We start from the raw sequence: 26,753 nt of genomic DNA, 5'->3' as shown, positions 1-26,753 counted from the left end.
TAAAAATGGTGGTCAGCGCAGAGTTTGTTGTTTGTAAATACGCTTTGAATGTTCTTCTGGCATTATTCCTCAGGAAAACTAGCATATGTTGTGGTTTGCTTGTGGCCTGTGCTGAAAATAGGGGAAGGCAGGTTGAAGTAATTGAGCGAATCATCAAGAGAACAGGTAAACAAATGAAAGTAGTCCACCTTTGTGTCTAAAGCAGACATCTCAGTTTGTGATCTCCAGTAGAAGCTTGTCTGGTGGTCTTTATTAGAGAGAAACTGTGTCCCCTGCAGTGAGGAGCACCTTAATCTCAAGCGCAAGTCAGCGTGTATAGCTGAGCTTTGAAAGGAACATCTGTTCCCTGGCCACATGGGGAAGATAAAGGCGCTATGCTTCCAAGCTGTAGATCTCTACGAGAGAGGATCTATAGTCAAGGTAGAGCCACATTTAATTTTTTGAAAGGAATGAAAACGAGGCTGTGAGGGATAGAATACAGTATGTTTAATGGATTGTACTGTTGTCTTACAAGTGACTGTTTAGCTGTGAGTAAAACAGTTTTGAAAGTTGTAAAATTACGTGATCTTGGACCTTAATAGTGCGTGCCATTGTAAAATCGTACATCCCTTACAGGATTGTTTTCATCTGTTAAATTTAGCATGGTGTTTAACCTAAGGCCTATAGCCCAGAAAGTCTCTTTTGTTGTTGTCATACAATATAATGTACAGTGAAAAAAAGCATTGCAGATGTGAACATTTGTGTTGGAACATGTAAAAGCTAATGTTGCCCTAGCGCTATCAACTTCCCAGCTAACAGGGAATGTTCTCAGAACTTTAACAATGTTCTGGCAAGGTTCTCTTAAAGTCCCCATGAAATCAAAATGGAAGTTTTTTGGCTTTTAGTATGAATATGTTAGTCTTACTGTTATCGATAAGCTAGTGTGCTCCAAAACAATGACACAATTCACATTAAGAAGATCTTAGCCTTCAAAACTTAATCTCTTAATTTTCTGTCTAATCAAATGCTCTCTAGAATCTAAAGCATCCCATCCCATGCGGCTAAAATCAGTCACTGTTCAGATGTTTACTGTTTTCTACATGGTGAATGGCACATAGGGCATTATATAGGGGTTAGGGATTCAGAGAGTGTAAATATGCCTTCCATTGGGGTGAATGAAGACTGGCTTTACGTCAGTGTCACGTGAACTGCTGCAGCACTCACACACACGGTCTGCTTCTGTCCAGAAACACGATAGCACAGAGCGGATCATATGCATGAGTCGGCGCAGACCACAAAACATATCGGACTCATTTCAATTCTGCATGGAATACTTTAAAGCGATATGGAGGAGATTAGGAGGAGAAACGGTTAGAGATTAGGAGGAAACTGCGGCTTTACCAAGCTCAACGGCTCTGGCCGAACTGTGATATAAACGAACCCTATTGGCTATTTAAAAAAAAAGGTTTGATATGTCCACCCTGTCTTGAATAATGCTGCACATTTCAAGGAGCTTCAATGGGCCTTTAAAGTTATGAACAAGCGTTCTTCAGCTAATGTCAACGGAATATTCGTTCAAAGTTATCCGTCTTTACTCAAGGGAACAATAGGAAAGTCAAAGAGAACTTCCCCTGAATGTCGCATAATCCAACATTTTAGTGTCCTAGCTCATGGCCTAATAAGAGTATTTAGCAGTGTAAAATTAGAACATTGCGTTGTACTGGATTTAAAAAATGCATTAAGTGAGTGCAAAAAGTAATGAGAGAGTAATGCGAGACAACTCTCAATCTAGCACAAAATGTTCCCTTGACACAAAATGATGCACTGTTGTGAATGCAGGGTATAGATTTATGTTATGTCGAATGTTTAATGTAGACTGCAGCATTTTCAGGTCCTCTGACTCACACCAGTTTTATTTACAATTTGTGTCTCACTTGCAGGAAAGCAGAGCGGCTGAGTCAGTACTGTTGTGATGGACTTTTTGCTGTTAAAACACATGCAAGTAGCTTCTCACTGCTATTTCCTTCTGACCCTCTTGACCAAACACACGACGAGATTTAGCTGGGGTTAGTAATAATATACAGATGCACAGGGGCGTCAGAGATTGTTGAATATTTCAATTATATGTTTTCTTTAGTAGCTTTTGTTTACTGTAATGTTTTGAATATCATTGTTTTCCTTATTTGTTTGAATTCTGCTAATTAATTGTCACCAAGGAAATGCAGGTACCTAGCTATACTGTTATTGCTATATATTGTTATTAGTGTCGCATAGCCAGACCTTAAGACGGACGGCAGAAGGTTGGACCATAGATATATGTACATAGATTAACGGCCGTCTCAATGGGCCACCGTAAGTAAGCGGCCCACCATATTGGAGAGGTCCGTGAACATTCGAGAGTAAGTTGACATATTTAATTTGAACAATTTTGCTAAACTAAGACATTAAAAAGTTACCATAGTAAAAGTAAAAACATTAAAGTACCATAGCAAAACATGTAATATTAAGTTAATACATATAAAGACACAAACAAACACATTCTCACATGTGAAAGATTATCCCATTTCTTCTGTTGCTTCACAACCAGAAGCTGCGCAATGTTGTAGCATCATTGATTCTTAGTATGAGTGACGATTTGCTGACTGTTGCTGCTGGAAGATGGCGTGTGTCCCTGGAGCGATGGAATAAGACATCTATGTTTACATATTTATGGTCATATAGCTACATAGCAGCTTTCATTGGACAAAGAAAACCTAAGAGGCCGTCTGACTGACCACCAAAGCAACCAATCAGAGTTTGTTTTTCAATGCCATGCTTAGGGGCGTGAAAATGTGAAATGTCCCTACAATGACAGTGTGGCGTGCAACTAATAAATCATTCATTCAAAAACCTTGCAAAAGACCTTAGAAATTGATTGGAAATGTGTGTAGATATTGTTCTGAGAATCTTCAATAATGTAAAAGTAACAAAACAAAAAAAATCTAGGCAGGCCGTTAAAGAATGCCACACACATGTCCTATAGGAAATCCTGTAGAATTCAACCAATCAGTGACAACTTTGAAACTCCTGAATATTTTCCTACTTTGTGTACCTCATGCGTTAGATGTTCAGCCGTCATTGGCGTTTAGGGTTGAGACTAACTTGTTATAGTCTTGGAGGCATACATTAGAATGGTTTGGAATAGTAAAAATATTAGGTTATAATCGCTGTTGTTTTTTATATAATAAAAACCTTTTATTTTTTACACATTACACATTTTTGCTTTCGAGCCTTGTTTATTAATGGGTTTTCAAATTCCATTTGCAAATTCAAGGGATGACCTGATATTCGATTTGACATTTGAATTAGTTTTCTCTAGCTTTTGATGTACAGAACTGTCAAACCTTGTCTTATTTGATTGATTCCAGTAGCTAATTTTACTTGTAATTCTTATCAAGAATGGCTAAATCTGTGTATATTAACTGCCTCTAACTTTTAATATGTAATATTCTGTTTGTTCTATTCCTTAACTTTCATCTCAGGCCATTTGATATCTTTATATTGATAGCGATTTTCGCCAACTGCATGGCCTTAGCTGTATACATCCCCTTTCCCGAAGATGATTCCAACTCAACCAACCACGACCTGGTGAGTAAATAACTTCAACCTTTTGACCTTTTTTGTGTTCCAGCTTGACCCCTGCCATGACCCCCAAACCCCACACTCACATTAACTGGTGAGTACATCTGAAGATGAGGACCTTTTTTGGCAAGAGTTTGCTTAAATAAAGACCAAATATTGTTAGTCAACCAGGCCGTTTCATAATAATTTGTTCCTTCGTGAACAGGCGAATGTCTTTCTCCCCTCAAACAGGGCCACGGCATTGTGATTATAAAGCCCCGTTTCCACCAAAATTACCCGGAACAATTTGTACCAGGAACTTTTTTACAGGAACTTTTCTCCCCCCCAGACCTGCAGCTGTCTGCGTTTCGACCGCGATAAAGTTCCGAGAAGATTAGGCAAATTAGTCCGGTGATGTAGGACTGCACGCGACTGTTTCTCCAGCCAGTGACGGACAAGGGCTGTCACTTTTCGATATGCATTCGAAGATGACGTGAAATATCCGTAATCGAACTATAAATAAACTATCCGGTTTTTAAAGTGCCATGTAGCGCAATTTTTTTTTTTACTTTCGGTGCGTTTACATGGAGCACTGCAATCAGTTTAAAAGTCCAACCTGAAGGAAAATGCTCCATATAAACACCTCAATCGTAATAAAAATGCCCAAACTGAATGAAATTGTAATCGTTTTGAGATGGAAAAATCTTTTCATGAATCGATCAAACGAAACATTCCACCATGTAAATGACCTGACCGGATTACTTTTGAGTGTGCGTCCTTATGTGATAACAGCGCGCGCCTTCACCACTGAAGAGCACACGTCGTGCTCATGCACCAAGCATGTTGACAAGAGAGGAAAATACATTTTTCTGAGGGATAATCTTTTTATTTCATAAGAAGTTATGAAGATAATGTTGGCATAATGACACTGTCCCTAAGCCGTAAGCAAACAATCAACTTCTTCAACTGCGCCTGACATTAGAATTATTTTTTTCTGAGATGATTATTACACTTTACAACAAATGAATAGCTTTTATAAAACCGTAAAGTCCTGGTGGCCGTTGAGAGTTGCTATGGCATCCGTAAACACATTCCAGGCGCTGGAGATGACGGCGTTGTAGATAATTGAATATATTCGAATGCCTTGCTTGATATTTGATATCCGTTCGAATTAGATTTTTTTCAAAAATGACAGCCCTAGCGGACAGTAATCATTTTTGTGTGTACCGATTGAAAGATTTAGTGGATTTAGTTATTATAAGCTATTTATTTGTTTAAATAATCATCTCAGAAAAAATAATAATTCTTCTGTCAGGCGCAGTTAAAGTTAAAAACTGCCTGGGGCAATATACGCTGTGTCATTACTCCAACATTATCTTCATTATCTTATAATTTACGAAATAAAAAGTTAACCCCTCAGAAAAATTAACTTTCCTCTCTTGTCAACATGAGCGCGGCCGCGGCGTGTAAGACTTTTAAAAATGCCGAGTTAAACCTAAATGCTGCGTGAGCTCAACCAATCAGCATGTTCAGCGCCCAAGTCCCGCCCTCGAAAGTTCCTGAACTTTGAAAAAGTACTACCCCGCGAGCAGGGCCGTTTGGAGGGGGAAATATTTACCCGGAACTTCATTTATACCCTGGTTCCTGCGGTCTAAACACACGAAGTACCACCCAAAGTTCCTAGTTCCTGGGTAAAGTTCCTGTGGTGGAAACGGGGCTTAAGTGTATATTCTTGGAAGGACATAGAGGAAAATCTGCCTCATTATAATCCCGATGATCTTTTCTGAGAACAGATGCATGCTCAGCTCAGACATTTTCTTTTCAAACTTGCTTCTCTTCCTGTCGGCAAAGTGCTTCGCCTGTACAGTTCAATTGATGTGATTCTGCACTCTTTAGATTTATATTTAGACAAGCGGAGCATTTGGATCGCAGATTTGGTTTGGAGGGGGCGGATGTTCTTCGCCGTGCATTGGACCGAGAGGACGATTGTGAGTTGAGATAAGACAGCTGTTCGATCTTGTGGCGGAGTGGAGCTCAGCGCAAGGGCTTCTTGATTTGTGAATAGCTCTTGTGGCTACTGGCATGGTTTAATTTAGTGATTTAAACTCAGTCAGGAAGTAGAAACGGGAGGCAGAGATGTTACACCCAGGGTTTTTTGCCCCAAGCCCTTTGGGGCTGTGTTTGATGAATTGTTTAGCTTTTTTTTTGTAACATTGAAAGTTTGTTAAAATGTTCTAACTGTGCAGGGAATGTTTCTGATGGGCTTTACTGTGCTTTTTTATTTGTAGTCTTACACATCGTCGCTCTCTGGAGACCTTGGGCCCTATTTTACCGATCTGAGCACGTGGTATAAAGCATGGGTGTGTTTTGGGTGTGCATAATGTCGAATAAACCAATCAGAGTCTCATCTCCCATTCCCTTTAAAAGCCAGTTGTGCTTGCACCATAACGGATTCGCTATTTGCATGGCGAAATTTGTAAAGACTGAGCGCTTCTCTAGAGAGTGATCTTTTTGTTTTTAATATTTTCAAATGTTTGTGTGTTGTTGTGAGTGTCTGTATGTGTAACAAGCAGAGTGTATGTACATTGTGCACCCTCCTATGGGCGCATATAACTAACGCATCTTTTAAATAACACAAAAAATACTGCACTGTTGACTTTAGACCAGGGTTTAGTTGGTCACTGGGGAAGTCGATTTTACTTCCTTAAAATAGCAACACGCCAACAATGCACCTGAACACACCTCGTTTTTAGACCAGCACGCCCATGGGCGACCAGCCCGAGTGCATTTACTATTTAAGCAACGTAGCGCTAGACGTGAAAATTATAAATGGTGGGCTGAAACTAACAAAAAACTAGTGCGTTGCACCTGGTGTCGCATTGCGCCGGGTGTATGATTTTCATACGATGATGGCCACACTTTTTACGACTGTCTGTGGATTTTGCAAATATTTAACCAATGTAAAGTATTAAAGGGTTAGTTCAACCAAAAATGAAAATTCTCTCATTAATTACTTACCCTAATGTTGTTCGACACCCGTAAGACCTCTGTTAATCTTCGGAAACCAAATGAAGATATTTGTGTTGAAATCCGATGGCTCAGAAAGGCCTTCATTGACACCAATGTCATTTCCTCTCTCAAGACCCATAAAGGCACTAAAGACGTCGTTACAAAGCCCATCTCACTACAGAGGCTCTACAATCATATTATGAAGCGACGAGAATAGTTTTTGTGCGCAAAAAAACCCCTAAATAACGACTTGTATAGTAATATACCGATTTCAAAATTAATTAATCGAATGATTCATAATTCGGATCGCCAATGTCACGTGATTTCAGTAGTTTGTGTGAACTGCGTTCTGACTGAAAATTACATCGGCGATGACCGACAGCCAATGAAAGAGTGAGATACAGGGCAGCAGGAGGTTCAGGGAGGAGATATAGACCAGAATATCAGTATTTTAATTAGGGATGCACCGAATGTTCGGCAACTGAAATAATAAAAACCGAATAAGTAAAAAGGCTGAATAATTTTTGCCGAACAATGACGTTTTTAATGACGCGATCAAATAGTAACCCACGTAGAGTGAGAGGCGCGCGCTTTATGCAGCAAACATGTCAGCAGTGTGGAAGCAGTGTTTAGTGCTGCATCTCATGTCATCGATGAGAAGAGGAACCGACTTTCATGTGAGAAAGCAGAGAAGCTACTTTACATAAAGAAGAACCTGCCACTTTTCCTGAAGAAGTAGGCTAAGTAGGCTTATGTCTAGGACAGTTATTTATTTGTTGGGTTCATCCACATTTTTTGCACTTATTCAATGCACATTAGTTGTTGTAGACATACAGTGTTACATTCTTTCAGCAGTCAGTTATAGGCCTAACATAGGCTATTCAAGAAGGGGGGCTTCAAACATGGCCAAATAAAAATATATTTTTTATTTTACTAATTATTTATTTTAAGTTATGTTGTGCTTAGTTTGTATAATATCTGCTGGAATGTTAAAAAATGTTCAGTGTTAAATAAATATTTTGAAATTGTATTTTTGTTATTTGATTTATTTCTCTGAAAAAAAAGTAACACAAAATAGTAAAAAGCAAATTTTTTTCTATTTAATTATTGTAATGGTAAAAAAAAAAGCCAAATAAATGGAAAAAATGCGAAACACCGCGTTCGGTATTCGGCCTTCGGCCAAGCATTTCATTATTATTCGGTTTCGGCTTTGGCCAAGAATTTTATTTCGGTGCATCCCTAATTTTAATAAATATATTTACAATTCTATCAAACAGAAACAAAGGCCAAACATTTGCACATCCAGCCACAGCAGCAGCACATTACGAAATTGTTTATTTACCTCAAACTGTCTTTGTAGAACAATCCTGGCTCCCTCTGTCTCTCCAACAATTTCCTCCGACATAATCTTTTTTCTTTTTCTCCACAAATCAGCGCACATACAATTTGAAGGAAACTGTGCAGTTTATCATTTTTAATAACAATTCCAAGTCTCGCGCGAGAACTCTGGTCTGACGCATGTGTGATCTCGCGTTGTTTACTTGTCACATCGCACGTGCAGTTGGGAAACGTAGTTTGCGCACCGGAGAGAGAGAGTTGTCGGCGATTCTTCCTCTTGTTCAGTCATGCAGTGTGAACTCCTCTGTTGCCAAACTATCGTGCAGTGTGAACACAGCAGTGACTGAATGATACCCCAGATAGTCATGCAGTGTGAAAAGAGCAGTGACCCGGCGAATTTGAAAATCGTACAGTCTGAACTAGGCTTTATGGGTCTTGAGAGAGGAAATGACATTGGTGTCAATGAAGGCCTTTCTGAGCCATCGGATTTCAACACAAATATCTTCATTTGTGTTCCGGAGATGAACGGAGGTCTTACGGGTATCGGACGACATTAGGGTGAGTAATTAATGACAGAATGTTCATTTTTGGGTGAACTAACTCTTTAAAAAGAGCTTGTGACTAAATATCACAACTCATAACTAGGCTGTTATATATATTTCAGGAGTGGAGAAGAGTGTCTTAGGCTAGCATTTATCATTGAGTCATAAGCAATACTGTCTTAAATAGCCATGCATAACACTTCATCTTTTATAACATAAGATTTTGGCCAAATGACAGAAACATAGCTATAATAATTTGTATAACCTGTAATTGATGAAAACCATGCAATGCACTTACTGCCTGAGATGCGGCCATTCTAATGACGGACAAAACAACGTCATACATTCATCACTGGTCAAAAACCTTGCATCTCCATTAAGCTTGATTTTGATTAAAAAAAAGTTAATAATTGATACATGCAATTGTCTGACCATATATAAAGCCGCCATACGAGGTTTCCACCTGACAGCAATGAAATGTGACCATCTGCTCCATTATGGTACATTTCAGATTACCGTAAACCTCCCAAGCAGGGCATTGTCCTTTCAGTGCACACATGTGACAACAGTACACGTCCAATAAACATCCTTATCTGTCGTTTTGTGTTGTCCGTGTTATCTCATCCGTCTGCGCTCCCGTGTGTGTTAAACAGCAGGAGGTAATCGCGGAGCAAAATTTCATCAGAATCCCAGCAGGCATGATAACATACATCCCAAGTTGTCTCATACGGATGAGCAGAGGGCATGCTGGGGAGCCTACAGTTACATTAGAGGGTCAGAAATGCACTATTGGCCCATTTAAAGTGCACCATGCACAATCAAGATGTGATCAAGATTTAAAGATGTGCTTTTATATTTCTAGATGATTAAAGCATCACTGTTTGCTCATACTTAAAGATGCAGTGTGTGAATTTTTGCGACATCTAGTGGTGAGGTTGTGAATTAGCCTGACAAGCCAGACCCACATCAAGATGTTTGGTCTGGGAACTCACCATTGGCAGGGCTCAATCCGAGGGGCGGGATAAACGGTTGTCTTTCAAACTCCCTCTGCACGCGATAGGATAGCGGTACATCAACCAGAGCAACGTGAAGCAGAGCTCGTTCACAGATTAAACATTCGCCGTATCCGGTTGGCAAAACTCAGAACACATCATACCTTTTTAAGAAAGACTTCAGTGCCATTCTTTGTTCTTTTCTCAGAGAAAAGCTTAACTCCAAGTCTTCCAGAGTCGAGGTCAGAGCTTATTCGAAAGGTCGCCGTTCGCCAGCTTCTGTGTTTACTAGTAGCACACAAGCACAATTCGGCCGTCATCATGTTAAGGCCCGCCAACCGACTCTATACACGATGTGATTGGCCCGACCAGAGTTTGTTTTTTACAGCTCAGAACTGTATTGAGAGTTGCTTGATGATACTTGCGGCAGATTAGATTTGCTGCCACTAGGGTGCGTCTAGATTTCTAGGCTAGTTGGGAATTGAAGTCACCCATCACTCGCACCTCCCTTTCGAAGGACATAGAGAAGCTACGGTGGCCGACACAGGACAAAAATGTTGTTGTCGGAGACAGCAGAGTGTAGCTGGCGCTCTGTAGTGAAGTTTGTCCATTTAGGGCTACTGTACTGTATTTCACTGTAAGGGAACCCGCGGTGTATGTTGAGAGAAATGGCTCATTCTAAGGTAATAAAAATATAACAGTACATTATGACACCAGGGATCTGATTCACAAAACATTCTTAAGACAAAATAGACAAGATAGCCTCCAACTTTTCATAAATCACTGAAGTTCAGATGTTTAATGAATTTATTGAGTAGTTTTAAATAGAGATGCACTGGTATGAACATTTTAGCCAAAAACAGATAATTCTTTATATTTGAAAGCCATTAACTGATATATTGGCAAATAAATATAAATCAAAATTTGAATATAATTTATAATGTGTGTACTGTTATAATGTATAATGCATATTTTTGAGTGCCTGGTTACAAAAAAATATATTTAAAAAAAAACCCCCCCACAAAAAAACAGGCAGAACAATGCGCATCTGGAGTGTCTAAGCTGAAGGAAATAATCCATTATTTATCAGCTTAAATATATTGGCCAAATTTTCTTATCGGGCCAAGCCGATACCAGTATGGTGGCCGATTCAAAATAGAATGGCTATAGAGCCCAGCTCAACAGGGAACGTTCCATTAACATTAATAGAATGTTTGTTCAAAATTTAAAAAAAAATTCAAAATATAAATTTTCTGGAAAAATTTTGTTGGACATTTGTCTAACCTTTTTTAAATGCTAGAACATTTGCATAACCAAGAAAAAATACAACTTTTGAATGTGCAGAAAACATTCAGAAATAAAACAATACAACATAATGTGTATTTTAAGCAAAACATTCTCAGAACATAATAGCTCTGATAGAATACTATACTACTACATGAGTTAACTAATAATCGATAATGTTAACAATAACCGGCCACGTGACTTTTTTGTTAAAGATAAGGACACGGAGAAAAAGAGTAATGGAGATGAGGAGAGAGTAGGAGTTGACAAATAATCTGCCCACTGACATGGTTTTAAAGCTGTTGCTATCCAATATTTTTGTCCTTTAATGTAGATCAGAGAAATAAACAACTTTCTTAGGGGAGCATGCCCATGTTTTCAAGGCTGTAATGTCTAAAAGAAACCGTGAAATCGAAATATATGGGTATGACCTAGCAGCACATTCTGCCTCTCATCATAATACCATGCACATGAATAAAGAGGCTGTCTATCGCTGATTTCAGTGCCACAGAGAACGCCTTACACACCTCAGGACTGCAGGAGGTTGCTATTAAAGCGCTGAAGGCTCAGAAATGGCATCAGTGGCACAGATCAAGCATTGTACAGACTACAAGGCAGGTTGGTTGGTAATTCTCCTTTGAAAGTTTTCTCTCAGCTAAGCTTTCGATTTAATTGTGGTTTTAGATGCAGCTCAGGGGAGTTTCGTTTAGAGACTCCAATTAGGGGGTCCAGTTCAGGTTCAAACCTCTCTTAGTCCATACACATTTTTTTAAGTGTTTTTCAAAGCAAAACTTTATCACAGTACACACAGACATCACATTTCCTCATGTGAGCAACATTTCCAGCTAATAGTTTTCCAGGGTACTTTTAATTCTGATCTAGAGTGTGTCCATTATACGCAACACTATCATTCAAATTGTTTTAATTAATATTTTACATTTACATTTACATTTAATCATTTAGCAGACGCTTTTATCCAAAGCGACTTACAAAAAAGGGGAGAGCAATAGAAGCAACGAAACAGACAAGGCCAACAACCTGTAAGAGCTGTAAGAATTTATTTTATTCACCAAGGACATTAAATTGATCAAAAGAGAACATTATAATGTTTCATAATATTTCCATTTTAAGTAAGTGCTGTTATTTTGAACTTTTCTAATCAATGAAAATGATCACGTTTCTCACAGAAACATTAAGCAGCACATCTGTTTTCAACATTGATAATATTAAGAAATATTTCTTGAAGCAAATCAGAGTATTAGAATGATTTCTAAAGGATCATGTGACACTGAATACTGAAGTAATGATGTTGAATAATTTACATTTACAACATGTTCAAATAGGGCTTGACATTACTTGCCATTTAGCATTTTCACTGACCACAGTTTTAACATCGATACTATAGTGAAAAACATCCATATAGATATTTTTATACGATCTCATAATGTGGCAGCAGGTAAATAAGGCTGCTGTCACTTTAAGACCTAACATACGGATCCATTACACTGTTACACATGCTTGTTCTTTTTCAACTGTTAACGCACACTTAAAGGGTTAGTTCACCCAAAAATGAAAATTCTGTCATTAATTACTCACCCTCAAGTTGTTTGACACCCGTAAGACCTCCGTTCATCTTCGGAACACAAATGAAGATATTTTTGTTGAAATCCGATGGCTCAGAAAGGCCTTCATTGACACCAATGTCATTTCCTCTCTCAAGACCCATAAAGGCACTAAAGACGTCATTAAAAAGTCCATCTCACTACAGATGCTTTGCAATAATTTTATGAAGAGACGAGAATAGTTTTGTTTTTTTGCGCAAATAAATAATTTAAAAATAACTTCTTATATAGTGATGGGCCAATTTAAAAAAAAAGATTCAAACAGTTATGGATCATAAAGTAGCAGTGAAAGAGAGGAGGCTTTATGGGTGCGCACAAAATGTAAGCACAAAATCTGCGGGAATGACCAAAGTTATATACAATCCCACTAGCCTGGATGCCAGTCGAACTCAGCCCCGCCCACAAGCTTTTTAGGTCGGGCAGTTCAGTCTGGCCTTGCTCCAGGAGTAATTATCTCCGAACAGAAACTGTTCGGACCAATGAAATCATCAGGGCGGGCTTCAGACGATGATGGACAGATGATCAACAGTAACGTAATCATGCACGTCATCAAAGGGGCTTGGATTATATTTACTCGAATCCTAAACGGAGATCTTGTTTCTATCTGCATTCACCTTCACAATTTCTCTCAAAAATGATGATCATGTTGGGGAAGTACTCTGTGTATCAATAAATTATTTTATTTTTTTACGACACCGGCAAAGATCGTTTATTTCAGCTTACGTGCAGACAGGGTTGTCAAGTTTTTACAACAAAATCCACCAACTACTAGCCCTAAACAATAGCTTCTCTGGGGGTTCTCTGGGGAAAAAAATGGTGTTTGGGAGGTAAAATGTGTGTTATTTTGGCAAGGTTGCTGCTAAAATTTGCACTCATGGGTCTATATATCACATAATAGTCACTTGGCAACACAGTGCAGTTGAGCTCTGTCTGTTGACATTTGACAATGCTTCGCTTCGTTGCTCTGATTGGTTGTAGGTCTAATTGAGGTCTTTCCTGGTTCGGTTGAAACACGCCCCATAATCACAGCCCAATGGAGCAGTTTCAGATTCATATTCTGACTAGAATTGAGTATGACCACGTCAGGCTACAATCCCACACCAACATTCAAACAATAAACAATATTTATACAGAGCAAAATTGAAAGCGTTTTAGATCATTTTAGTATTGATATGTATTAAAAAAAAAATATTTTTTGACTCAACTACATTGCACTTAGTTAATTATTTTAGATACCATTTTAGAAGACTACAATAAAAAATGGATATATTATATATAAAATTCAACATTGACATTAACACCCGCCAAATGCGGGGAGATTTCAGTAGAAGTGTGTAATGCAGTCACTCCTAATAGCCACTTTGGCGGGTGTTCAAGGGGTCGATTTCACTTTTTTAACTTTAGTTAGTGTGTAATGTTGCTGCTTGAGCATAAACACTATCTGCAAAGTTACAGCGCTGAAAGTTTAATGCAAACAGAGATATTGTCTTTTAAAGTTACAGCAGTTTAGTGCCTACAAAAACAGCCGGTTAGGACTACAACAAGCTTCTTTTCCGGGTTGGTGACATCATAAAACCTTGCTATTAACATAAACAGTGCCCCCGCGAACATGCAACAAAGTGGACAAGGCCACGTCGCAGTCATTATGATAGAGAGAGCTGTTGCTGTAGGCTTCAGTGTAGTGTTGCACAATATACCGGTACTAGAAAAGTATTGCGATACCCTGCTATTGCAAACGGTACGATATGGAATTGTATTAGTACCGGTACTTTAAGGAGGGCAGCGCTAATATGAGCTGTATTTCTTCATTTGCGTCTGTGTGACAGCAGGTGTCAGGATGTGTGTGCAGAGCTCTGCTTCCACCCGTTCACTTAACATTGGAAGAGTTAAATATATACGCGCAGCGCATGACAAAGAAAGCAACAGAAATATGCACCCATGAGAAGGAAAAAGTGCAGCGAGGGACGTGCTCGCGCCACCGGACTCTGACCTGAAGTGCGAGCACACGTCTTTAAGACAACATGCGATCGCGATTCGGTTCTTTTGCGGATTGTTGTTTTGGTTTAAATGGTCAGAAATATGTAAAAATGCACGATCTGGTGAGTATTCAGGTAAACACAGTCGGATATTTCTTTAGTGAACGTATACAGTTGAGGTAATTGGATCCGTGCAGGTCTTAAACCAGACCTAATATTCTGTGTGATTAATGCTAATTAGACTACAAAAATACTTGAAATACAAAAATACCATTCACTAACGTCCATTAGAAGCCTTGCTTTCAGAGGTTCTGCTTGACCTTCATCCCTGCTATCTGGGTCTGATTCGGGCTCAAATTGGTATGGCAACATTGACGCCATTATTTAAAGATATGACTTCGGCCCGTGATGGTAAGGGGCGTTGCGTTTCCGGACAACCTGTGCTTGGTACTTCAGCCGATAAAAATACATGAAGCTACATTTGGCCATCTAACCAATCTAAGACCATTGCGTTTTTTTAAAAGAATGGGCTTCATAGAAGCAGGAAGCAAATGAGCCGTTCAAAGGACAGTGAAGACAGCAGTGTGGAATAAAGGTCAAATAGAAGAAAAATACAGCGTTAAAAAAATTACTATAACTATACTTAAAGTATTAAGGCATGTAATACTATGCCCCATAAACACACACAAAACACGGAACCACCCCTTTAATTGCAAACCCTCTTTTCAAATAATAATAAAAAAATCATATTTTTGAGTTTTACTGTTACAAAATAAACGCGTCCTTAATGAGCATAAGAGCCTTCTTTCAAAAACATTAAAACAATCTAACTGACCACAAACTTTTGGCTGGTCTGTAGCTGTACACATTGAACGAAGTATGTGAAATGAGACCGACCTCGTGTTTAAGTAGTATCCACCTGTTTAACGCTACACAGTTATGAATAATGTAAATGTGTCTCAGTGTATATTACAGCAGCCATGCACCTTTTCATTTGCCATTCTGCCTCTACTGAACAGCAATAACATCTGTGCTGTGTTATGAGATGTCTCTGTGCCTCTTTTTATGCATGAGTTCCTTTCATATTAGGTGTCCTATTTCTAAGGAACTTCATTACCCAAAGGTCTCAGCTTTCATTTGGCCTTTCCAGGTGGTAAAGGTTTGAGTACTGGAGTATAGAAAGTGAAATCTCTCAAAGGAGAGTTCTGGGTTCAAAGCAAGTCATGTGAATTCATTTGGATTGGGAGGGGTGGTTTAAACCTTTTCTAACCCGTTTGGGTAGAGATGTAGAGATGTAAACTCTTGTAAAAACTGACACTGGAACATTCTGTGCATGTGTAATGATGTAGAAATGATGTAGAAATGACGTATGACGCATGAAACGAGCTGTTTTGGTTTAATATGTAAAAGATAGTCCACGGCTAGCTGTGCATTAAATTTTGGCCGATATGGATAATTATTTATATTTGATGCCGATAACCGAAATATTGGCCGATCAAAATATAAAATATAAATATCATTTAAAATATAATTCAATACGCTGATTCATGTCCGTTTGAATCTTTATTTGAGGTTTGAAAACAAACGTGGAAGAGGACAATGCTAAATAAAGTCATATATTTTCTGTTATTTTTGGACCAAAATGTATTTTCGATGCTTCAAGAGATTCTAATGAACTAACTGATGTCACATATGGACTACTCTGATGATGTTTTTATTCCCTTTCTGGACATGGACAGTATAGTGTGCATACTTTCATACGCTCTCCGCCTAAATTTATCCTAAACGGTGTTTTCCGAAGATGAACTTACGGGTGTGTAAGTTTCATAAATTTCCTTTTTGGGTGAACTAACCCTTTAATATGAATGATCATAAACAGTAAAATACATAAGTACTGTATTCTTTCCTGTATGATTATCTCTTTAGACTTCAGAAGCTCAGAGCTTCTTTTGACCCTTCTTTTGTAGAAATGCTTTCTGCAAAACAAAACTTAATATTAAACTCAATATAACCACCAAAATAATCTCTGACCCATTCACATCTTTGCACTTATCATTATCAGATAAAAATGTAGAAATAATATTATAATATTTAAACATAAATATGAAAAAAAAAATTGTTTAATGGTTACAACAAAGTAAGCTACAGATAAATGTCTGAGCTGCATTTGAGCAAACATCATTTTATTGGCGAGCGGTTGATGAGCGCGCGCCTGCGGATTATTGAGCTGAGTCAAGTCAAGTCAACTTTATTTATGCAGCGCTTTTAATATGACGATTGTTTCAAAGCAGCTTCAGTGTTAAACAGGAAAATATTGCAACAAAATTTGATTCGGCTTCACAGTCGCTCTGGAGAAAACGCTGATGTTATCAGCTTATTTGAATTGATCAGTGTTATTTTAACATGAGTCACACCTGTCTGCTTTGGTGCGCTCGGCTCATTACAGGCTCGTTCTCGTCAGAACGGCCACGTGTTAAAACTGGTCGGGTTTAAATCGGGCTCGGGCTCAGTATTACAGTTAATGTGGCGGGCCGGGCTGGGCTCAGACACAACGTGCACTGGCTCGGTATAGGGTCGGGCTTGATTTTTTGAGCCCGATTTAAGCTCTAATTCATACTTCACATTATAATGTTGTGATGACTAAATTCACTTGTTGCTTTTAAGATGATTGATTGTACATTTTAGTGTTTTTTATTTTATTAAATTTTTTTAGATAAAGTACTAATTACTAGAAAAGTAATAGAATTTACAATCATTTATTGCTTTTTGACCATAAAATTGAAATGATTGCTGTTGGCCATACTTTTACTTTTAATTAATTTGTTTGTTTTTTTGTATTGAAACCTGAACATCCTTTTTTAAGACACTTCTTTTCATTATGTATTACTTAACAGTGCTTCAAATTAAAATGTCTTAAAATGCAACACCTTACTTGCATTTAAATATTTTGTATTTGCACTTGCATAGACATCTTCAATTTTGAATGTTTCAATTTTGTGTTGTCCGACCCATAAGATTTCTGCTTCAAATAGATCATGCGTCAGGTTGCCGAAAAGGAACATCTTGAATCGAGTATTTGTGAAGCAGTCAACACATCCTGAAGCCGCAAGCGCTCGCTCCGCTAATGACGTACAGTACCTGCCTGAGTCAAACATTCCCTAGACAAGTTTTCTCTACAATTCTTGGCTTGCCATACCATTCCTTACAATATGCCACTCAGAAATGTGGCTTGCAATATGTATGAGTAAGGAAAGCCATCATTTGGTACCTTTAAGGTGCACAATGCGTCACACAGCCTCTTTAGACACTCACATTTCTTCTTCAGACACAAACATAGATGTGGGGTCTGGAATAAGGTTATTCCTGGCTGTTTCTTGCACTAGATTGAAGGCTCCAGGCAGCTCCTGCTGAACACGGCTGTGTACAAGCGTGCCCTTTTCATAGCCAATAATATTCACATTCTCCAACCTTTACACACACACACACACACACACACACACACACACACACACACACACACACACACACACACACACACACACACACACACACACACACACGCACACGTCATGTTGTATATCACGGTGGAAACATTACATTCACTTCTGTTGTTGTTAAATTAAGCTAATAATTATTACTACACCATCATGTTACCCCTTGCAGGCAACTTTTGGCATTTTTACATGTAAAATAACTTAAATACAATGCCATAGTTGATTGTAATGGACTTTTGACATGACATTTCAAGCTCTGACATACAGCATTGACTGCTGTGTGACTATTTTAACAGCAGTTTCCAAATTTGTTTATAATTATGCATGTTGTGTTTATGATCTAATTTTATTTGACAGACTACAATGGAGTATTTGGTCATTTATAAATTAATTTGCCACATTGCTGGGCCATTTGAGTGAACTACAAATAAGCTATATTATGACTTTTTTTGGCACCTAAAATATACACTTGACTTTATGAATATGTACAAATATGTATGTTTCTGGAAGAAGTCTCTTCTGTTCATAAGGCTGAATTTATTTGATCAAAAATACAACAAGAATATTGTAAGTTTATTAACTGAAAATTAAGCTTTGCCTCACAGGAATAAAATTGCATTAAAAAAATTCTTTTTTCTTTTTATTGTAATAATATTTCACACTACTGTTTTAACTTTTTTCATCAAATAAAGGCAGCCTTTTTTGAACATTAGACTTTGAAAAACGTTAAATTTTAAATACACTTAAATTTTATCCTAAAATCATGTTTAATAATTTAGTTTTTTTGTATATTTTTATTTATTTATTTATGAATGTGATATTATATGTCCCTTTTGGTGGATTTAAGGAGACTTTTCTTTTCTGAGGGCATTTTTGCAACCATATAAAACACTGGGTGTGCCCCATTTATGTCAAATACTTAACCTTAATTAATTTAAATAAATGTTCCATCTGAATAATTAATATGATTAACTTGGCTTAGAATTTAATTTTATGTACCGTATATGATTTTGTTTATATAATAATGAAAGCATTGGGCTTTTTGTGTCTTTTTGAATTTGCTGGCAGTTTGATGACTTTCAGTGGCATTTTTGCCCCCCCCCCCCTTTTTTTTTTTTTTTTTTTTTTTTTTGCCTTGCATGTTAAAAAAAAGAAAACATGGTGAATCTATGGTACTTTCTTGATAGCACATTTATGAATCTCTTTTCCTTTTGGGACCATGAGGTTGCTTGACTACAATTTAAAATTTTCAGGTTTGAACAACATTCATTATGGTGACAATTTATCCCCGCAGAAAAGGACAGCAAGCACAACACACTCTGGCATACATAAGCTTTACACCAGTGTTTTCACACAGCTGTCAGGTTTAACCTACATTAGAGACACTGTGAGATTAAAATAGAGCAAAATTATTTGAGATGAAATCAGCCCCAAGTGAAAACTGCACCATAAGAAGTATGAGGGAAAAGACTGATGTTATAGGGGTTCTTCACCGCTGGCAAAATGGACTTTTAATAAAACTTGACTACCTGACTAGAGAAAACGGAGAAAAAAAGCTGTCTTCCCTTTTGCGAAAACTCTGGGCATGTTGCGGTTCGAGGTCACTCCTGTTCGAGATACATTCAAATACCATCTTGCTGTAGAAGGACGTACTTCTTAGCAAACTTTTAGTCATAATGGTGTGGTCAAAAATGTAGTCAAAAATTCGAAGAGTAAATGTTTAGCGGGCATGTGTTACTTTCAGTTTCTAGTGAAGGATCCAGTGTGTTGTAGGCAGTGGCTAAAAGTGAGAGAAAAAACCTCATTGTTTTTGTAGTCAACACTTCATACTGGATGACCATGAACAGTGTTTTAGGCCAAATGGATAACTGAAAGAAACTGCTATGTCAGTTCCGCCCAACCCCCGAATCAAAACGCTGGGGTGTATCCAAGTAAGAAAGCTGTTGCCATAGTTTTTTTTAACCATAATGCTGTTTAAAGAGTAAACCTAGTACAATGCAATTTTCAGTGATAAACCTACCCTTACAATAACTGTTGCAATAACACGTCATCCAGTAGACTGTTGCTGACAAAACATGATTTTTTCTGTTCAGGTACCACGGAGGACGAGTAACCATTGTTCATTTGCTTATACTGTCAACTTTGTAACAATACAGAGCGGGTTGAAAATCCATGAAGTTACACCTTTTAGCATAAACCTATTTAGAAGGAGAAGCCGTTGATTTCTCTGATGGGAATCAGACGCGTGTGTGTGTGCGCGTTTGTGTCTGGCTGTGTCTCCAGACCCCAGCGGTGATGAAGGCTGAAGTGTATGTTTAATCACTTAGCTAACCGCTTATTTTCACCAGATGCAATGACTTCCCAGTGCTCTTTATCTTAGCGTGTGTGGGTTTGACGCTTTGGAAAGCCTCTGTCCGTTCGTGTGTGTATATGCATGTAAAATATTGATGGGAGTATTTGATTTGGTGTGCCACACTGAGTGTGCATTTTATATGTATTTCGATTAGTAGGATAACTGTGTAATGGAGTGTGTGAGAGGAGAGTCACATGGAGTTTGATGTCTAGTTTGCCCTCAATGCATTTTATATTTGCATTTAATATTTTTATTTTTATTTTCACTTTTATTTCATGTTTTGTTCTATTTGATAACATGCTTTTGCAGCATTTAGTAATGACTCCCTGTAATGCAGTTTTCTATGGAAGCTTGTTTCTGCCACTGAAAAAAAGCTAAAAAAGAAATCACTCAGAATTGTGAGATATATAAACTCAGACTCAGACTGCAGTAGGAAAATTAGGCTGCTGTCACTTTAAAAGCTGAGGCACGATTCCAATATACTGATAAACGTTTTCTTGATCAACTGTACAGCTAACTGTATACTTAACTGTTCACTTAAAGGGATACATCACCGCTATTTCATATTAAACTATGTTATTCCCTTAACTAAGACGAGTTGATACATACCTCTCTCGTCTCAGTACGTGCACTTAATCTCTCCGACGCGCGGTGACGATCTGATAGCATTTAGCTTAGCCCACTAAGCCCCGTTCATTCACTGTGGTACCTAACAGAGATCAAGTTAGAAGCGACCAAACACCTCCACGTTTTCCCTATTTAAATACTAATAGTTTCACTAATAGTTGAACAATCAAGTATGATGACAAAATAAAACGTGCTTTTCTAAGCGGATTAAAAGGAGAACTATAATGTATGGCGGAAGAGCACTTCTGAGAGTACTTTGACTCGGCGCAGTAAAAAGTCCCGGCTCTCCCCCTCCCCCCTACTGACAGAAATGAGAGGGGTTGGGGGATGTGAGGGAGGATTTTTCAGGCGTGACGTTTTACTGCGCAGAGTCGAAGTACTCTCAGAAGTACTTGTTGACATGTCTGTTCAAGCGCAAGAAGACGTGAAAGCGCTCGATTTAGTATTCGCACGCTGTCTGAGATGCGGGTTTCTGGGAGAAGTTTCATTTTGTGTCTTGTGCTTTCGTAACAACGCATTACGCTTGTTTGCGTTCATGTTCTCACAACATTGGAATGTTAGAGTTCATAAAAGAGTTACAGGCCAACTGGCGATTGACTCTCGTATACTTGCCATAATTGATTTTGACTCACATTTGGCACTTGGCGAAGAGTGTACGTGTAACTAGATACTGTTGTGCTCTCTGTGTAAATGCATCTTTAGCATCAATACTCCTGCCTGAGTTTTCCTCAGGTGATCTTGCTCTTAGGCATCAAGTCAAGTCAGATTTCAGAATGGCACTTACTAACATGCAGAGGCAACACACGTATTAGAAGCAGATACAGCCATAATATGAAAGGTAATTTATTTTTGGTAGTTCCTGCAACTACAAACAGGCTTTATTTACTTATTATATGGGTGTAAATAACTTGACTAGTAAACTATAAAAAGAGATTCTGGATAATTATAAAGATTTCTGTCACATGTTGGACCGGAAGAATTGTCCATGTGTCCAAGAAGCATCTTAGGGCTGGGCGATATGGCCCAAAAAAAAAATCCCCGATTTTTTTCACCAAAAATTCGATTTACGATTTAAAACGATTTTTTTCCCCTCCTACTTAAAATCAATCTGCAGATGACAAAGAAATTGTTCAAAACAAGTTTTAACTTTATTTTGTTTAGGTAAAATTAAATATTTGCGGCTTGGTAGAAGTGCCACCTGGGGTGCAAAACTTTCCGCATGTGAATAACCCCCGACTATTCCACAGTATAAATGGGCACGATATCTTTTGCAAAATACAGTATACATATCAAAGGTTTATGAATTGATATGCAGATAACTTTTATTAACAACAGTAATGTGCAAAAGAAGTATAGGGAAAATTTAAATGTTATGCTCTTATTAAATATAGATTAGCATTGTTTTAGTCTCACACTGAACTGACCGACAGCTTCAGTGATTATTAAAGGAGCTCTTTACTTGTTTTCTGTGTAATTTAGTCACAATTTCAAGAAAAGTTTAGTTTTTCCTGAGACTTTGTGACTTATACTTTTCTCCATACATTAGGGAGTGGAAATCGCTAATAAATCAATAAGTGCTCTTCTGCTGGTTATAGTGGTGGGCATTTAATATCTTTTTTAAATAAAAATGCTACAGAAAATATGCTAGATAAAAAAAGCTAGATGAATGGATTACACATTTTTTTTAAATAAACTAAAAAAAACATTCCACTTTTTCTTTCACAAGACCCCTTTAAACTTTTAGTTTTACAAACCATCACATTAAAAATAACATTACAATCGGATATTTAGAGCTTTGAAGTGCTGGAAATAAGTGTGAAGCTCTTGAAAACCATTGGAAAGTGCTTGAATTTCAATCTCAAAAGGTTGTACGAATCCTGAGATAAATAATGACAACAACATTAAATCCATGTGGGTTTACTACAGTAAATCATGGTGAATGTTGGTGATTTGTGACTGAAACCCCTGACCTTCGCTCATGTTGTCTCCGCGTCAGCTCTGTTTGATCTGATATCTGTGGTTTATAACAGAATTCTGCGCCGAACGCTTCCACTAGATCACAGTAGCGATGTTATTAACTCTGTGGTGAATTTAAACGCTCTCTCACTGGATCTCCAGCGCAGTGTATCGAGCCTGTCACGAGATGCGTTAGTGTCAGCGCAGCTTTAAATGAGTAGCGCCTAGCGCGGTTCCGTTCAGACTTCAAACACACTTTGCAGCGGGGTATTGTTAGGAATGACACTGTATGTTGTTAGACGCTATCCTTGTTTTTCGTGTATCTCTGTGGCAAACGCGCGCGGGGAGTGCTGAGCCATTACGGGAGAGGGGAGCGTCGGCGGATTTTAAAGAGAAAACCGATTTTCATTCACAAAAATCGTCGTAAACTAAAAACTCGAATTAATCCATAAAATCGATTTATCGCCCAGCCCTAAAGCATCTGCAAATGATTAACTAGCCTCTTTTTTTTTATTACGAAGACATTGCTAGATGCACTTTATCTGGCTATCACCAGACCAAGCTCACAAGAGTGAACATTGGTCTGGGGAGTCTGCTGCTCTGTATTTTCTACTGCACAAGAGGCGGGATCAACGGGCATTATTCAAATGACTCTGTACACAATTGGATAGTCCTTCAACCAATCAGACCATAAGAGGCATGATCAACAGACAACCACCCCTTGCTTCTCTATCCATCATCGTGTTAAACCCGCCAATAGCGCTCCAGGTGGATAAGCTAGTCTGTGATTGGTTCCCGCAAAAGTGTAACAGAAGCAGAAGAAATGAATGTACAGGTTTTCAGAATGAGCTGCCGGGTGAAATCAAATCGCCGGCAGATCAGGCTGGGTTTACCTAGTCTAAGATGCACTAGTAGTTTACTAGAATGTGTTCTATCTGTTACTGTTCTGACTTCTGTGCTGGTGTTTGAACACAATACAACCTTATTGGGTTTTTACTAGAGTTTTGATGTTTGCTGCATGAATGGAACATCTGGTCAATTATTAGGATATGTTGGGAAGTGTCTATTAATGTTTTGTTAACTGGTGTGTGTGTCTATATATATATATATATATATATATATATATATATATATATATATATATATATATATATATATATATATATATATATATATATATATATATATATATATATATATATATATATATATATATATATATATATATAATCCTTTATAAAATGGTTAGTTTAAGTCCTTGATTCTGCATGTCAATAGCTGTGTTTTATTCACAATAAACATATGTTTGTTCTCATTGAAGCTTGTGTTGACAGTGATAGCATTTATTTATCATTTGCGTCTTGTTCCTCTGTGTTTTAGTCCTTTTAATATAAAAGTCTTCGCTACTGAGTGACTTTCTCATTAAGACTTCAAATGCCATAATAATGTGATTTATGTTGCTGTAACTGATGTATATAGAGAACATTCATATAGATCAGTGGTTGCTGTTTACGGTCAGGGACTATTTTTTGGCTGAAGGAAGACTTCTAGGGATTTTACTTCATGAAAGTTGCATTGATGCATATATTTTGGCTTTAATATTTGTACTGTGTGGTAACCGTTTTATAAAAGCAATAAGTCTAGTGTGGTTGATGCCACAAAGTTGATTTTTTTAAATGGCAGGTGCTTGTGTTTTGTGTGCATTCGGCCAAAAGGCATTCCTACAGCTAAAATTATTCCCAGTTCCTGTGGCGCGTACACACCAAAAAGCGTGTACTTCCGCCATTAGTTCTAGGAACTTTGAAAAGAATTCTCCGGTGTGAAAGCCCCTAATGACAGAATTTTTGAGTGAACTGTCGCTTTAATGCTCTAGCTCAAATGTTTCATTAGTTATCACATGTTCAGTTGAAATTGCTTTGCTCCAGAGATCATCATGTGATAAATGAAATCTGAGTGGAATCTTTGAGTCTTGAATGCAGTTGAATTGCAGTGTGATGATGTTTTGAGGGGGATCTTTGGTCTCATTAGTATTCTGTCATTTATTACATCTGCCTGTGTTCTCTCGCTGCCGCCCCCACACACTGCCCCTCAGTGGTTGGGGTTGGAACAGCGCGCCGAAGACCACCTGCTTCTGAGCAGCTCTGCGTAGTGTGAAAGGATGCGGTTGGTTGCTGGGTTACTGAGCGATAGGACGAGGTTCAGGACTGCATGGCTATAAGAGAGAGGAGGTGGAAGGCTGCATTCAGCCGGCTGTCTTTTTGCATTCAAACTTTATCACTGCAAGGTCATTTGAAATGCCGTCATATAACACATCTCTGATCATGTTCTTTTCTATTTGTGTTTCTTTGGGTTTCTTTCTTTCTGAAGAATAGCACTTCCTGTGCCGGAACACAGTTGTTTGTCACTCTTCCACAAGCCCACACACACACACACACACACACACACACAGTACAGTAGGAGGTTGAGGGGAAACTCTGTGAAGTGGTCTCTGCTCCCTTCAGCTTTCCTGGTGTACACTGACTGATTTAGGCTTCAATGGCCACGAGGGTGTGTAAATGATGACAGTTTTTGGTGAACTATGTCTGTTTTTTTTTATTAATATGTCATTCAAAGAGTCACTCATTCATTTATTCATTCATTTGATTTGTTCAAATGGCTGATTCATTCAGGAATAAAGTAATTGGCTCCTTTTATGAGGCCATTGAATCACAGGTTCACCCGATTGATTTGCTCAAAGCGTGGATTCATTCACAAATTAAACACACACTGTGTGTTGTTCGGAGATGCACAACAGTTCTGCTCTGGCTTTATAAGTAATATTGTTATTGGCAAAATTAAGCAAAAGCAGACAATGCTGAGTCTAAAATATATCACTAATAACTTATTGATCTGTTGTAAAAAAATCAATATCACATTTGCACTCATGCTGTTCAAGACAAAAACATCATTAACTATAGGCCTATCATGATATAAATGTGTGACGACAAAATATGTGATGGCATTTTTGCCGTGATATCTTGAGTTTTAGGGGCATTATAACGGCATTCTATAGGGTCCACCATGCAGTGAGTTTTGCCCTGCATCATGTTCGTCACCAGTCAACTGTTTAAAATGTAAGATGAACTATGTAGGTCTGGTGCAGGGCGGGCGGGTGGGTTAAATGCGTTAATAATTTTGATGCTTTTTTGTTTGTTTTTTCAGGGCAATATATTTATATATTTGCCCCGGAAACATTCTAACATCATGGTGTTTCTTGGACAAATAGCATTCGTAAAATATAAAGATTTACATGTTTATTAAATGACTGATTTGATGACAGTCAGTTTATTGATATTTTGTTGCTAGATGGACGTAGTGCATGTGCTGGTATGTACCGTATAAATTCTGTTACTTTGAACAGAGGACATTGTGATGTTTCCGGGATGATAAACGACATGATGTCACACTGACTCATGTCACGCTAGCTATTCGCCACATGCACAAATGTGCCTGCTTGTGTGTGTGTGTGTGTGTTTACATGCTTCATTTCAAACACATGAATATGATAAATGACATGCTGTGTTTAACAATTGCAAAATAAATCAACACAATAAGTAGAACCAGATCGGAATCAAATTAGCCATTTCCTCGGATCAGCATTTAAAATTTGTTTATGCCAGTATTTCTCTCCTCACATTTTTCTGTGAATCAGATTATGATTAATAATCCCATCAAAATGTTTTGGATTTGAATGATTCATCCTGAAAGTTTCCTAAAACACTGATTTAGTTTTGATTTTACGGTAATATATTGAGTTGATTTGCTTTATGCTTGTGTGCTGATCTCAGATTAGTCAATGTAACTTGCAGTGGCTTTGAGTGTAAAAGAATATAGATAGAACTTTATTCTCTCTTCTGTGGAACACAAAATAAATATATATTTTGAATTTTTATGCTGCTCTTTTCCATGCAATATAGAGTACAAGTCACATGGACCATTTTT

At 37.9% G+C, this 26,753-nt stretch overlaps 1 protein-coding gene across 13 annotated transcripts in view; it reads left to right on the top strand.

Annotated features, from left to right (window-relative positions):
• The window catches only part of cacna1da (calcium channel, voltage-dependent, L type, alpha 1D subunit, a), a 118,159-nt gene that overhangs the window by 6,368 nt on the left and 85,038 nt on the right, over positions 1–26,753 (top strand). For all 13 annotated transcript variants that reach the window (XM_067430801.1, XM_067430794.1, XM_067430793.1 and 10 more), the window contains exon 3: positions 3,501–3,606. In XM_067430801.1, the coding sequence (XP_067286902.1) occupies positions 3,501–3,606 (106 nt within the window). The remainder of the gene's footprint in view (positions 1–3,500; positions 3,607–26,753) is intronic.

This window comes from Pseudorasbora parva, chromosome 22 (genome assembly GCF_024679245.1).
Source record: "Pseudorasbora parva isolate DD20220531a chromosome 22, ASM2467924v1, whole genome shotgun sequence".
NCBI lineage: Eukaryota > Metazoa > Chordata > Actinopteri > Cypriniformes > Gobionidae > Pseudorasbora > Pseudorasbora parva.
Note: the sequence above shows the minus strand (reverse complement) of the source record. Positions and strands in the feature narration are given on the sequence as shown.